Source organism: Mastigoproctus giganteus, chromosome 1 (assembly GCF_048544385.1).
Source record: "Mastigoproctus giganteus isolate SK-2022 chromosome 1, ASM4854438v1, whole genome shotgun sequence".
Taxonomy (NCBI): Eukaryota; Metazoa; Arthropoda; class Arachnida; order Uropygi; family Thelyphonidae; genus Mastigoproctus; species Mastigoproctus giganteus.
Genome location: NC_143575.1, coordinates 99969606 through 99984809, shown reverse-complemented (window position 1 = coordinate 99984809; position 15204 = coordinate 99969606). Strand labels below are relative to the sequence as shown.

The 15204-nt window shown below is 36.3% G+C and overlaps 1 protein-coding gene across 3 annotated transcripts in view; it reads right to left on the bottom strand.

Moving 5' to 3' along the window:
* Window positions 1-15204, bottom strand: part of DMAP1 (DNA methyltransferase 1 associated protein 1) — a 120884-nt gene that overhangs the window by 104578 nt on the left and 1102 nt on the right. For all 3 annotated transcript variants that reach the window (XR_016547390.1, XM_090381384.1, XM_090381391.1), the window contains exons 2-3: window positions 13059-13151; window positions 3452-3537 (exon numbers count right to left, since the gene is read on the bottom strand). Coding sequence is in view for 2 of the 3 variants with exons in the window: in XM_090381384.1 (XP_090237510.1) it covers window positions 3452-3537; window positions 13059-13151 (179 nt within the window). In the remaining variant the exon portion in view is untranslated. The remainder of the gene's footprint in view (window positions 1-3451; window positions 3538-13058; window positions 13152-15204) is intronic.

Below are 15204 nucleotides of genomic sequence, written 5' to 3'. Positions count from 1 at the left end.
ACACACACACACACACACACACACACACACACACACACACACACACACACACACACACACACAGTATTTCATTGATTAAATTAACTTTAAAAATCTTAATATTTTATTTAATAATAATTATTATTATACTGAGGGAAAAGGAGATGATTGTCCCTCTGTATAAGGCAATGGTCAGGCCACCACTTGAGTACTGCGTACAGGTCTGGAGGCCTCATTTTAGGAACGATGTAGATTTCCTTGAGCGTGTACAACAAGATTGGTGAGGGGAATGAAGGGATCCTCTTACCAAGAGAAGCTTAAGTTCTGAAAATTGCAGTGGTGGGAGACTAGGCACCTGTGCAGTGATCTGATTGAGGTATATAAGGCCTTGAATGGGTTGAGCACGCTGAATTCTGATGGGATCCTTCCACTTGTTCAGATTACGAACCAAAGGGGACATAAATTCAAATTAAGAAAAGATAGATGTAGAATAGATGTGCAGAAATTTGCCTTTAGCCAGAGGGTGGTTAATTTCTGGAACAAACTTCCATCTGTCGTTGTGGAAGTTGATAGGTTGAATAAATTTAAAGAGGAACTGGACAGGCATTTTGGAGGGAATGGTGTGATTTTTTTTTTTTTTTTTTTGGCTGATGCTGCATAAGCTCATATACTTGCTTTCTTGTATCACATGCCACTACTACTACGTTGAAGCCATTTTGTTCCTGAATTTGTTCTTTTTTGATTTATTGCTTCAACAACAAATACAGTTAGTCCTCGTATAACACGATAGTTGTGTTCCTAGAAACCCTCGTGCAATATAAACAACAGGCCCTATGGGAAAAATAGGGTTAGGTGCCGACCACCCAAGATTGAACACACATTTTTAACCTAAACATTACCAAACACAATTAATTATCGTAATAAAATATGTAAGTATTTTATTACGACTATTACGTAATAAAATATTGCTACTGCTTTTGCTTCTATCGTAAGCAAACTTGTTTTTTGTTTGATTTTCTATCCAAACAGATGACTGCTGTTCCATCTCATCCAATTCTTTGTGTCTTAATCTAATGGATTTTAATTACACTTTGAGTTGTTCCTGCTATGAAAATTGTTTTTGTTTTCTCTGCATTCTTTGTAATTCTCGGCGTTGCCTCATTTAGGTCTGTAGCATGTACAATATCACATGGTCTTTCATTTCGCTCAAAGCGTTTCACATTTCATATTTTTTCTCTATTGACAGACTGGCCATAGGCCTTACCGGGGAAACCCCAGTGGGCCGGAGGCTGGTGTGATTTTGGCTATAAACCAAAACAGAGGCCACTATTAATTTTCCCGGGTAAGAATTTTGACCCAGTCCGCCTCTGTTTATCAATATTGCTTTTCTTTCTCTCTCTGAATCTGTCTTCACCAGGACGCTTCCTTTTCACACCTTTTAAATATTTAAGTATTTTACTCATTTTTAGGGAATAAAGCACAATTACAAAATGAGGAGGCACGCTTGATACACATAAACAAAATTGCACGTGTGTAGCAACTGAATAAACAACACCGTAAAGGCAGAGATACACTATTAACACCTCACATTTTACTAAAGCACATTTCTAGGGGTTACTACCATAAAACAATAAAAACAATTTCCAGTTGCGTTTCTGCTAGTGGAATCTGTTATAAACTGGTAGTAAACTCGATCTAATTGCACTTGCGATTATACCGATAGCTGGAATTGTGTTGGTGTTTACATTATTATGGTGAAATGTGTTTCGCCTTCACTGATATAAAACACATAAATACATTTTCAGAATCTTCTCTTCATTCCTAACGTGTTTCATTCGGTTGGGGTGATTCTGCGTTTGACTGCCATTTCTTGTAAACACAAAGGTGAATCGTGCATAAGCAAATTCGGTTCATGTTATATAAGATATCGTTCCCCTATTTATAAATCGTGTATGATCGAATTCGTGTAGTGTACACACGTGTTATACGAGGACTGACTGTACATCATAATGCACCTATTACAGACCTAGATAGCACAGACTTCTTCTATTAAACACTTGGATTCATATAAGACGGCACAGTAGAGCATCGATAATCCAAACTAATTGGGACCGAGGGTAGTACAGACTTCTGATTTGTTTGGATTTTCGTCCTTATTGAAAATACCATTCTGGAGACTTAAAAAAAGTTTCAGTAAGTTTACAAATTAAAAGACAAAGTTGTACTTACTTATTTTTATTCATAGGTAAGAAAACAAATGGAACTTTCAGTCAAAGTAACACATATCTATAAGCCTTTAATGAAAATAATTACTCATTTTTTTGCTGCACCTTTTTTTTTTTTTATTTCGATTATTCACTGCCAGATCTCTCATTCTTTTCAGCAAGAGTAGTTGAGTTAGATAGTATTCAGTTTGTTGACTGTTTGTCTATTCAGCATTCAGTTTGTTAAATTTACAAAATTAAATTACAGTGAATATCTGTTGCAACAAAAGACATTTTAATGAAAATTTCACTATGAAAACATTTCCAGATCTCCTGTTATTAGTTCTTTGAAGGCCTTGTTTATATGCTTAAAGTCTTAGCTGCATCAGATATGTAGTTTGGAAATTTATCCTGATGGCAAAGGGCGTGGCATGTACTAAACACAGTGAGGCTTCGGAAAAACCTCCTTGTATGTGCGTATAGGTAAGAGCAGGATGAAAATATCTGTTATTCAAAAAAGGTTACAGATTCTGTCATATTTTAAATAAATCATATTTTAAAATTTCACTTTTTAGAATTGCCGTTTAATAGAATCAAAACACAAACATGATCACAATAAGTGGTGCTTACTGTAATTGTTTTATGGTACCAGCATAAAAAAATAAATTCTGGCTAGTTCGGACTATTGACAATGTTACAATCACTCCTTGTGCTCTGACGCTCTACTGTATTTGCTTATCATTTTTAGGAAATAAAAGGTCATTAATATCTCAATCACCCAGAATATGCTGCAATGTTACAGGCATAGAGATGAGAAAAGAAAGCTACTTGTCACTCTTTTAGGTAAGATGGACATTCCATAAGATGTTTTACTGTGAGTGGGTTTGATCATTGCTTAATCCATAATCTGACAAGTATGACTTCTTCCTTCCTATTCCCCCTTTGGCTTGACAACCATTATTTGTGACCATTCTTAATATTGAAGAATTTATTGCTTTAGTTCTCCTACAAATGGATAACCATTTTTCTCTACTGCTACATTCTTTAGGTCAACAAATATGAGAATACAAAACTTTTAATTATGACCATCCTATTTATCACATAATTGGTAACATTAAAACAAGAAAAAATATGAACGGAGAGGGGGAGATAAGCTTATGTAACTCTCTTCTCTTCATATTTGAGAAAGAATGGAGGTGTGCTAATTAAAAAAGGATGAAACCCCTTGTTAAAAAATTAAAAGCTTTATATGTAAACAATGTACTCACTTATTATCTGAATACAGAAGAGCATACAATTCTCTATGCATCCCTTCTGGTCTTTTAAACGTTGCTTCCATAATTTTCTTCTTTTTCTGAAAAGTTGTGAATGATTTGATATTTACTTATATTATAACTAATGATTTCTACAATATGATGATTTAAATTGCTAAAATTCAATGCCATTAATGTTACTATGAAGTTATTATTATACTTAATACATACACCTTTTCTGACTCAAATAATTTAACTCATAAGCATATTTTATAAAAGGTCTCATTATTTCTGCAACACTATTTCTTTACAAGATAAGGCAGAGTCCTGATAAATTATTTTTGCACATTAAAATTTTAGAGAAAAATTAATTCATCTGTTCTTATCTAAGTAAATGGTATACAGTTTTCTTAAGTGAGGCAAATACTTCTGTGATGAAGATCCTATGTCTACTATATCCACTTACCAAAAACACTAGCAATTATATTATTATGAATTATATCTTGCTATTCCAAAGATTATTTTTAAAAATGTTTTTTTAATAAAAATTACTATTTTTCTTTGTACTTACCGTATTTACAACTATTTTATGCTTGCACCTTAAAAGAAGATCCCTTGTGATCTGATATATTAAATCCATCAATTCTGCCACTGTTAGCAGAGGCTGTGGAAGTTCAGAGTTCTGACCTCTGCAAGTGCAGCCAGAACTTGTTCTTCGATTGCAATGATATTGTCAAATCTTCCTTCAAAATTTATTTTTAGAAAGAGAAAAAAAAGCACTGGAACTGGGAAATACAAAGAGTGGAGAAAATCAGTTAAGCAGTTTGTGGCCAGAAATTCCTACACAATCAAAGCAGAGTAGGAAAGTGCACTGCTGTGATGAAGATGCCAATCTCCAGTATGCCTTTCCAGATGTTCTGCCACGTGCTTTCCTGCAAAATTATTTTGTAGAAATGTTGACTCAATTTCTATCTATGAGATGAATTGATGTTTAATCTCACTGCATATTGAAAAAAAAAAAAAAAAAAAAAACAGCATGCTCTTCACATTGGAATGAACTTGTCTTTGGATTCTTCCAACTTTGAAACAAGTGAGTTTTTTTTGATTGACATTTTCAACTGAGCACAAAATTAACATGACCGATATTTTAAATTGAGCAAGAAATCACTGGAATCACATGGTGGTCTCAAAGATCTCATGTGCCTGGCTCATATTGAATTGATATATTTTTAGCATTTACTAAAAATTACTTAATGCTGAAGCAATTAATGTAATTTCCAATCTTCCTTTTTGTTCTAGAGTTTTTACTCATCTTTCAGGTACAGAAAGCATTTCTCACCGTTGTTTAGATAAAGGAAATAATATATCAAAAGTCAAAAATAAGAAAGGTGCTGAAAAATGTTTAAAGCACTGCAGTGTGTGTTCATTTTCAAACCATAAATAAAAATATGGTTTTAATATAATAAAATTTTTCACTGTGGTGCTCATAACACTGAAAATAAAGGTGGCATCAAAAAAAGTGAACAATTTGAATTATTTCTTGTTAATTTTTAAGGCTATAAATGGGATAATGTTTTACTTTTTGAGGTATTTTATACATGCAGTAACATGATACCTCAAAAATTAATGGTGCACCTGATTATGGGTTAAAGGAAAGACCACAACCTTTTATATAAAAATGTTTTAAAAACAACTGTGAGGAAACTAAGGTACCTAGGTAGATATTTCTCCAATAATGTCAACACCCACTGGAACAAAAGACTTTCATGTAATATACAGTATTCATATTCTTCATCCAGTATATCAAAATGACACCACACTTCTGATATTCCTATGATGTCCACAAAATATAGACATCATAAGAATATAGTTGTGCTCCCATATCCTTTGATTCAGTTACCCGCGATTAACCACGGAAAAAAACAACAACACTTAACACGTACTACTCGTGTGGCCAATATGATGCTTCCCTTTATTTTTTACGATGTCGATTTTAAATGAAATAGCTTCCCTTTGTCGCATATGGTTTGGTCACCAACGTTATAATGGTTCTTTAGAGATTTAACGGATGTAGCATTTTAAAACTTTTGAATAATTTTAAGTTTTTGTTTAATTTTAAAGCACAACTCTTCCGTTTGCCCATCATTTTCAAGATTTCTAAACAAGAAAAAAAAAATAGTTACTATAGAAAAAAAAAAAAAAAAAAAATTGACATCCTTGACATAAATAATGAAAAAAATTTGTCCTTTTGCAGTGCGACAGAACAACAATCGATGCAGCGCACTAAAACAAACTAAACATTTCGGCTCTTTTTTTTTTTTTTGTTTTGAGCAGTAGTGGAGCAGAAACTGGAAAATAAACATGTGAAAGGCACCTGCAGTGGATGGAATCTATTCAGTTATGTTAAAGGAAGTAAGCAAACCCTCAGCCATATTTATGAGAGCTTCCTTGGACTCGGGGAAGGTACCCATGGACTGGAGAAGTGCAAATGTGACCCCAATTCATGAAGGAGGATTAAAGGGTGACAAGTAATTACAGACTTGTTAGTTTAACTTCTGTTCCACAGAAATTAATGGAGATACTGGTCAAAGAAGCACTACAGGATCATCTAGACAAGACTTCAGTTATAGTTCAGATGCCACATGGGTTTGTTAAGGGGAGGTCTTGTCTGACCAATTTGATTGGATACTATGATGTAGTCACAACGGAACTGGATGCAACAAAGAATAATTTTGATATCATTAGCATTAGCATTAGTAGAGGCATATGATGCAAGAAAGCAAACTTATTCAGCATCAGCCAAAAAAAAAAAAAAAAAAAAACCCTCTCCCATTTCACCCCTCCGTTCGTTCGAAATACCTGTCCAGTTGAGCTTTAAATTTGTTTAGGCTATCAACTTCAACAACAAGTGATGGAAGTCGGTTCCACCAACCAACCACCTGCTGGCCAAAGGCAAATTTCCGCACATCTATCCGACATCCGTCCTTCCTCAATTTGAATTTATGCCCTCTGAGGTGATTATTCTGAGAAAGATGAAGAATCCCATTGGCATTGAGCATGCTCAAACCATTCAAAGCCTTATACACCTCTATCAGATCACCTCGCCGGTGCCTAGTCTCCAGACTCTGTAATTTGCAAAACTTAAGCCTTTCTTCGTAAGAGCAACCCTTTGTTCCATTTACTAATCTTGTTGCCCTTCTCTGTACCCGTTCCAGCAGCTCTACATCCTTCTTGAAATGAGGCCTCCAGACCTGTATACAGTACTCAAGATGTGGCCTAACCATTGCCTTATACAAGGGAATAATCACCTCCTTATCCCTGCTAGAAAAATTCCTGTATATCATTGACAAGACACCATGAGCTACTCTTGCAGCTCGTCTGCACTGCTCAGAGAACTTCATATCTGCCTGCACAATTACCCCCAGGTCCTTTTCATTCTCCACCACTGTCAGTGTAGTACCGCAGAGTTGATACATTGCTCTGGGGTTACTGTTACCCATATGTAGTACTTTACATTTGTCAATGTTAAACTTCATTTGCCACCTCTCAGCCCATCTGTTCAACCTTTCCAGATCCTGTTGCAGCAGCATAGCGTCAGTAGTGTCCTTAACGACCCTGCCAACCTTTGTATCATCTGCAAACTTAGACATTAAACTTGATATCCCATCATCAATATCATTCATAAACACCGAAAACAACAACGGACCCAACACTGAACCCTGAGGAACTCCACTAATAACATTAGTCCACGTTGAGCAGTGTCCATTGATTACCACTCTCTGTCTTCTGCCATTCAACCATCCCCTTATCCATAGCAGCAATTTGCCTCCAATGCCACACTGCTCCAATTTGTGCAGCAGTCTTCCATGTGCAACAGTATCAAAAGCCTTTCTAAGATCCAAATATATAATATCAAAGTTATTCCCTGCATCCAGTTCTTTTGTGACTACATCATAGTATCCAATCAAATTGGTCAGGCAAGACCTGCCCTTAACAAAACCATGCTGCGTCTGAGCTATAACTGAATTCTTGTCTAGATGATCCTGCAGTGCTTCTTTAACCAGTGCCTCCATTAATTTACCTGGAACAGAAGTTAAACTAACAGGTCTATAATTACTTGTGTCAGCCTTTGATCCTCCTTTGTGAATTGGGGTTACATTTGCACATCTCCAGTCTATGGGTACCTCCCCTGAGTCCAAAGAAGCTCTCATAATTATGGCTAGGGGTTTGCATACTTCCTTTGCTGCCTCCTTTAATATAACTGGATAGATCCCATCCACCCCAGGTGCCTTTTTTATGTTTATCCTCAACAATCTCTCCTCCACTTTCCTCTCAGTTATTACAAAATCATCCAGCTCACTGCCAATGTTTACTTTACCTACATCATTCTCCTTCCTGAATAACTCCTCATGCGTGAATGTAGATGCAAAATACTCGTTTAGATTGTTAGCCACCTGAGAAGGATCCTCAACTGTTGAACCATCAATATCCAGTGGACCAATCTGATTCATCCCTTTCCTTCTCGAGTTCAAGTATGTAAAGAACTCCTTTCTGTTTTTCTTTGCATCCTTTGCCAAGGATTTTTCGTAGTCTGCCTTTGCCTGCCTAATCTCCTTTGTGACTTGGTTACAGACCAACTTATATCTATCATAGGCTTCCATGTCACCCATTAATTTGTATGTATCAAATGCATTTTTCTTCTCTGCCACATGTCTCATTAGTCCATCTGACAACCATTTAGGCCTAAACCTTGAACAATATTTCTTAGTTGGTATGTAAAGCCTGATAGCCACCAAGATTAGTTCCTTGAATGCTTCCCATTTTGAGTTTGCTGTTGGTAACATCATCAGTTGGTCCCACTGTATAGAATTTAAATACTGTCTCAGACCATCATAGTCGCCTTTACGAAAACAAAAACCCTTCCCTTTACCTCTGATGGTAGTTACCTCCTTGAGTAAATCCCACTTCAACACACTGTGATCACTGCCACCTAGTGGTTCATTTATCTGCAGGTTCTTAATGCATGAAGAATCACTACTGATAATCAGATCAAGAGTATTGCTCCCTCTTGTTGCCTCACGAACATGCTGATGTAGAAAACAATCATCCAATAAATCCACAAAAGCCTTGCTAGTGTGCGAGTGACCAACCCACAAATTCCAGTCAATATCTGGGAAATTAAAATCCTCCATTATAAGACTCTCTGATTTACTGGCCCACTCTATTTCCCTGTACAATATATTATTATACTCATCAGAGTCGTTAGGCCTATAGCACACTCCTACTCTCAATTTTGATTTCCCTATGCTTATGTCACACCAAACTGACTCGAAACTGCCCTGTCCATCGATGTCAACTGGCTTCACTTCCTTTGACTTTATGTGTTTCTTAATTAATAGCATAACCCCTCCTCCCCTCCTGTCCTGTCTATCCTTTCTATATACATTGTATTCCCCAAATTCCAGTTCCGCATTACTTATATCTGTGTGACACCACGTCTCTGATATCCCAACAATATCTGCCTTTGATGTTTTGAGCAATACCTCAAATTCATCAAATTTATTTACCAAACTCCTAGCATTGGTGTACACGCAGGTATACATGCACCTGTTTCTATTCTTAGCTACCCTAACACAACCCATGTGTTTACTTGTACCGCAATGACTCCCAGCAGTCTCTGAAATATCCTGCATCTTGTTTTTCAGACTTCTGCTCATTTGAATAGAAGCAGTGCAAGAATCACTTCCACCTCTGCCAGTGGCTACTGTTAATCTATTAGTCCTTGTATCCCCCCCAACTAGCAGTTTTCCGACCCACCTAACACTGCCTCGACAGCATCAGCAAAAATTCTTGCACCCTTTCTATTTAAGTGTATCCCATCCCTGTAGAAGCAATCTCTCCTATACATGGAGAGAGACATCTCATATACATGGATCTTAGGAAGGTTTTTGATACTGTTCCACATGGAAGATTGCTGTACAAATTGGAGCAGTGTGACATTAGACAAATTGCTGCTATGGATAAAGGGATGTTTGAGTGGGAGAAGACAGAGTGGTAATCAATGGACATTGCTCTTCGTGGACTAATGTTATTAGTGGAGTTCTCCAGGGTTCAGTGGGCACCTCCGTAGCCAGGTGGGAAGGAGCAGCAGTGCATAGCACATACTTCTTGATTAGACCGGGGTTTGAGCCCGTCACCACCAAATACGGAGGATGCAAAAAGGTCAGGGAATGACCACCGCATATCCTGCAGCAACATGGCCTTAGTTGCTAATGCTCCTAAAAAAAAAAAAAACCAAATAATAAATAACAATAAGAGGGTTCAGTGCTGAGCCCATTGTTTTGTGTATTCATCAATGATATTGATCAAGTTATATCACAGGCTTAATATCCAAGTTTGCAGATGATACAAAGGTTGGCAGGGTTGTTAATGACAGTAGAGACAGTATGCTACTGCAACAGGATCTAGAAAAGTTGAGTAGATGGGATGGTGGCAACTGAAGTTTAACAATGACAAATGTAAAGTACTGCATAGGGGTATCAGTAACATCAGATTAACAACAACTGTGTGGTACTACACTCATCTGCAATTATCCTCTTGTATAAGGCAATGGTCAGGCCACACCTTGGGTACTGTATACAGGTCTGGAGGCCTCATTTTAGGAAGGATGAGGAGCTGCTGGAATGAGTACAGAGAAAGGTAACAAGATTAGAGAATGGAACAAAGGGTTGTTCTTATGAAGAAAGGCTTAAGTTATGCAAATTAGAGTATCTGGAGACTAGGCACCTGTGAGGAGATCTGATTGAGGTATAAGGCCTTGAATGGTTTGAGCAAGCTCAATGCTGATGGAATTCTTTCTCTTGCCTGAGGGGGCATAAATTCAACCTGAAGAAAGACAGCTGTAGAATAGATGTGTGGAAATTTTTCTTTAGCCAGCGGGTGGTTGGTTTCTGGAACAAACTTCCATCTGTCATTGTAGAAGTGGACAGCTTAAATAAATTCAAGGCAGAGAAGAACTAGACAAACATTTGGAGCAAATGGATGGGTGAAATGGGAAGGTTTTTTTTTTTTTTTTGGCTGATACTGTATAAGCTTGCTTTCTTGCATCATATGCCTCTACTAATGCTAATAATACTTCTATGGTTCAGTCACAGTTGTCCTCAATAAGCAAAACTTAACATTAAGCCCATCTCTAATGAATACAAAATAACTGCAGTAATGTGGATGGGCAAAAGTTAGATCATTTTCTAAGACCATTTATTTCATTCCTTGTGAATTTTACCTAATATATTCACAAACAGCTCAAATACATAAGTTCCAGAGGAATTAACATTAAAACTCGCATGAAACTTAGTATTATCTGGTTTAAGACCTTGTACATAACAGATACAAAAAAGGATATGCCTCTTTAATAACATAGCACCCACACCAGATTAGGGGTTCTCAAACTTTGCAATCCCACTGCTACTTAAAATGATTTCATTTTGATTACAGTTGGACAAGAAATAAATATACCACTTATTTTAAATAATTAAAAATTAAAGTAGGTATAAAAAAATTCACTGGAAATGAAATGAAAAATTTTTTTTACAAGACAGTTTAAAAACTCCCTATACTTGACATATTGCAAAACATCCAAAAAATATCTATCGATTTTCTCAATACTAACTGTCAAGTAGGTTAGTATAAATTAATATACAACTTTCATACAGAGCCTCTGAGCTGTTAATTTGGGAAAAGATGCTTCCTACCATTATGAAAATCAACACTCACTTTTTTCAACAAAAAATTCAAGAACTGCCATTGCAAACTCGAACAAAAAAGATCTGTGTCTGTGTGTGTGCATAAATTCTGTAGCAGCAATGATGGTATTAACTTCTCAAAAAGAAAAATAATCGCAATAAAACAATCAAACCACTCTTTTCATGCACACAATAACATGCTATTGATGACACAAACTGTTATATGAAGGTTTGCACTGACCGTGAAGATACACTATGGCAGCCAGCCAAGTTTCATAACATGGATATTACAATCTATGTGTAAGCTGAATAAGTTAAAATAAAGAAAAGTAGTAAAACTTCAAAAATGCATGTTGAGAAGTCATAATAATAACTTCCTATAGGAAGTTATGACTTCTCAACATGTTCCAGATGTCTGACAGCTGGATGCAGGGAATAACTTTGATATTATATACTTGGATCTTAGAAAGGCTTTTGATACTGTTGCACATGGAAGACTGCTGCACAAATTGGAGCAGTGTGGCATTGGAGGCAAATTGCTGCTATGGATAAAGGGGTGGTTGAGGGGGTAGAAAACAGAGAGTGGTAATCAATGGACACTGCTCATCGTGGACTAATGTTATTAGTGGAGTCCCTCAGGGTTCAGTGTTGGGTCCATTATTGTTTTCTGTATTTATAAATAATATTGATGATGGTATATCGAGCTTAATGTCCAAGTTTGCAGATGATACAAAGGTTGGCAGGGTTATTAAGGACACTACTGACGCTATGCTGCTGCAACAGGATCTGAAAAGGTTGAGCAGATGGGCTGAGAGGTGGCAAATGAAGTTTAACATTGACAATTGTAAAGTACTACATATGGGAAACAGCAACCCCAGAGCAACGTATCAACTCTGTGGTACTACACTGACAGTGGTAGAGAACGAAAAGGACCTGGAGGTTATTGTGCAGGCAGATATGAAGTACTCTGAGCAGTGCAGACGGGCTGCAAGAGTAGCTCATGGAGTTAGTTAGTTAGTTATTTGGTTTTTAGGAGCATTAGCAACTAAGGCCATATTGCTCCAGGATATGCGGTGGTCATTCCTTGACCTTTCCGCATCCTCCGTATTTGGTGGTGACGGGCTCGAACCCCGGTCTAATCAAGAAGCGTGTGCTACGCACTGCTGCTCCTTCCCATCTGGCTACGGAGGCACCGTAGCTCATGGAGCCTTGTCAATGATATACAGGAATTTTTCTAGCAGGGATAAGGAGGTGATTATTCCCTTGTATAAGGCAATGGTCAGGCCACACCTTGAGTATTGTATACAGGTCTGGAGGCCTCATTTCAAGGATGTAGAGCTGCCGGAATGAGTACAGAGAAGGGCAACAAGATTAGTGAATGGAACAAAGAGTTGCTCTTACAAAGAAAGGCATAAGTTTTGAAAATTAGTGTCTGGAGACTAGGCACCGGCGAGGTGATCTGATAGAGGTGTATAAAGCCTTGAATGGTTTGAGCATGCTCAATGCTGATGGGATTCTTCCTCTTGCTCAGAATAATCACCTGAGAGGGCATAAATTCAAATTGAGGAAAGACAGATGTATGATAGATGTGCGGAAATTTGCCTTTAGCCAGCGGGTAGTTGGTTGGTAGAAGAGACTTCCATCCCTTGTTGTGGAAGTTGATAGCCTAAATAAATTTCGAACGAACGGAGGGGTGAAGTATAAGTTTTTTTGTTTTTTTTTGGCTAATGCTGCATAAGCTTGCTTTCTTCCATCATATGCCTCTACTAATACTAATGCTGTACATAAAACCAAAGAAAATGAGCTTATGAATTTAAGATTATACTCTTTAGGAAATAAATAATATGGCATAGTATGAGATATAAAAATCGACTACTTACTCTCTTAGAATCACATCCAAGAATACTCTCTTTGCTTATGATTTCTGGAGTTTGTGGTCTTTCCACATCCAATATATCTAACACATCACTCATCTATAAATTACAGGTGTTAAAAAAAAAAAAAAGGAGGAAAAAAAAAACATTATGATGCTGAAGTACTAATTATGAATAACTGAAAATACATAAAAATGTATTGACCCCAAATGCATTAAATGTAAAAACCTTTCTGCTATCGAAATTCACGTTGTCTACAACCTTTTCATACGATAATCCACTTTCACAGCATGGCAATTCTAAGTTTGGAGATATGAGCATTAAAAAAGATGCCAACTCAGATATATAAAAAAAAAAAAAAAAAAAGTAATACTGATAATATAATGTCCTCTTACTTCAAAGCACTTCTTCCATTTTTACTATAAAACTTTTATAACTTAAATAAAATTTTAAACTTTTTTTTTTGAAATGGTCATTAACTAACTTCACTGCACATCCATCTGAAAATTTGTTCCCACAAAGATTAAATTAAAAGTTTCAAACAATAAGTCACTGTGAGCAAGTAGTTCAGCTGTTCATAATAACATTCTTTAAATACCATGTTGAACAGCTCTACACTTGTGAATAGGAGCACTTAAATTATATCTGGTTTCATGGAACCCATCTTGTAGCCACTTTAGAGATGAAGATACCCTTGAATGATCTTAATGCTATAAATACATAAATGCTCCTTTCTGGCAATCTCTGAACCTTTATACATTAATCATACATGATTAACTTTTCTACAGCAGATAGTCTTTCATACCTTGGGCCATCTTCAATAGAATTTTTAATATGTTTAAATTCATTATAGGAGCTGGTTATAGTGGTATAATGAAGAGTACTTTCCTTATAAACATTCTTCATTCATTTACGAATGTTTTAGACAGTACCTTTTAGATACAAAATCCTGATACAACATCTGAAATCTTGCTTTGAGATTTCCATTACTCTGTTATCCAAAATAAAGAAAACTAAATATTCCTAGTGGAAAAATTCTTGTTTGCATATCGTAAGTACCGACAAATAGATATATTATTTATATATGTAAATGTTTTGTGACAGCCCTATTTATAACTTAGTTGTAAACCTTTTGAATGCCCTCGCATATAACAAGAATCCTCAAATTCTTGAGGATTCTTGCAAGGGGCAATCAAAGCATAAATTTGGACTTCAACCTCATACTAGATGAAAATGAGTTATTATTTGGTTTTTAGGAGCATTAGCAACTAAGGCCATATTGCTCCAGGGATATGTGGTGGTCATTCCCTGACCTTTCCGCATCCTCTGTATTTGGTGGTCACTTGATTAGACCGGGACTCTGTATTAGAACCCCCGGTCTAATCAAGAAGCATATGCTACGCACTGCTGCTCTGGCTACAGAGACGCCATGAAAATTAGAAATATATATTTATTTATGGTAATGATTAAGTATTGGGGTGGGTACTAAGTGTTATCTGATTGGCCTTCAATACAAATGTAAACATTTATTACTACTGTTAAAAACCTTTTAAACAATACTAAAGATTCAGCTCTGACTGGAAAATGATGAAAAGGATTTAGGATTAACTTAAAATAAAAACATTTTTACAAATGTCTATTGGTTTATTTTTTAAAAAATGGAGGTGCTGATTAAGTCAGGTCACGTAGCACCAGATTCTATAACCCCTCTTCCCCCGTCAAAAAAAAAAAAGTGTTCACTGTCAGAAGCAATTAAATCTAATTCATCCCCCAAAATTTGCATTATGAATGGGAACTCGGCTGCTTGTGTGACTTTAGATGTAGTGTTCCATTTTAATATTCAGCACTACTATTTGAAACTATCCTTAAATTATAATTAACATAATTTATCCAATTTGATGTCACCTGAAACTTCTGGGCATGGTTTTCTGCTCATTATTTTGTTATATTCCTATCATCACTTACTGGGTTTTTCTTCCCCAAAACAGTTTGCAGAACAATTTTTAGTCTCCCGTCTCATCTAGGTGATTATTCCACTCTATAAAGCAATAAGTCACATCTTAAATACTGCATACACATTTGGAAAGTTCACTAAGAAAGTGATTTAGATCTGTTGTAAAGGGTGCACAGAAATGCAACAAGGTATGCTGGA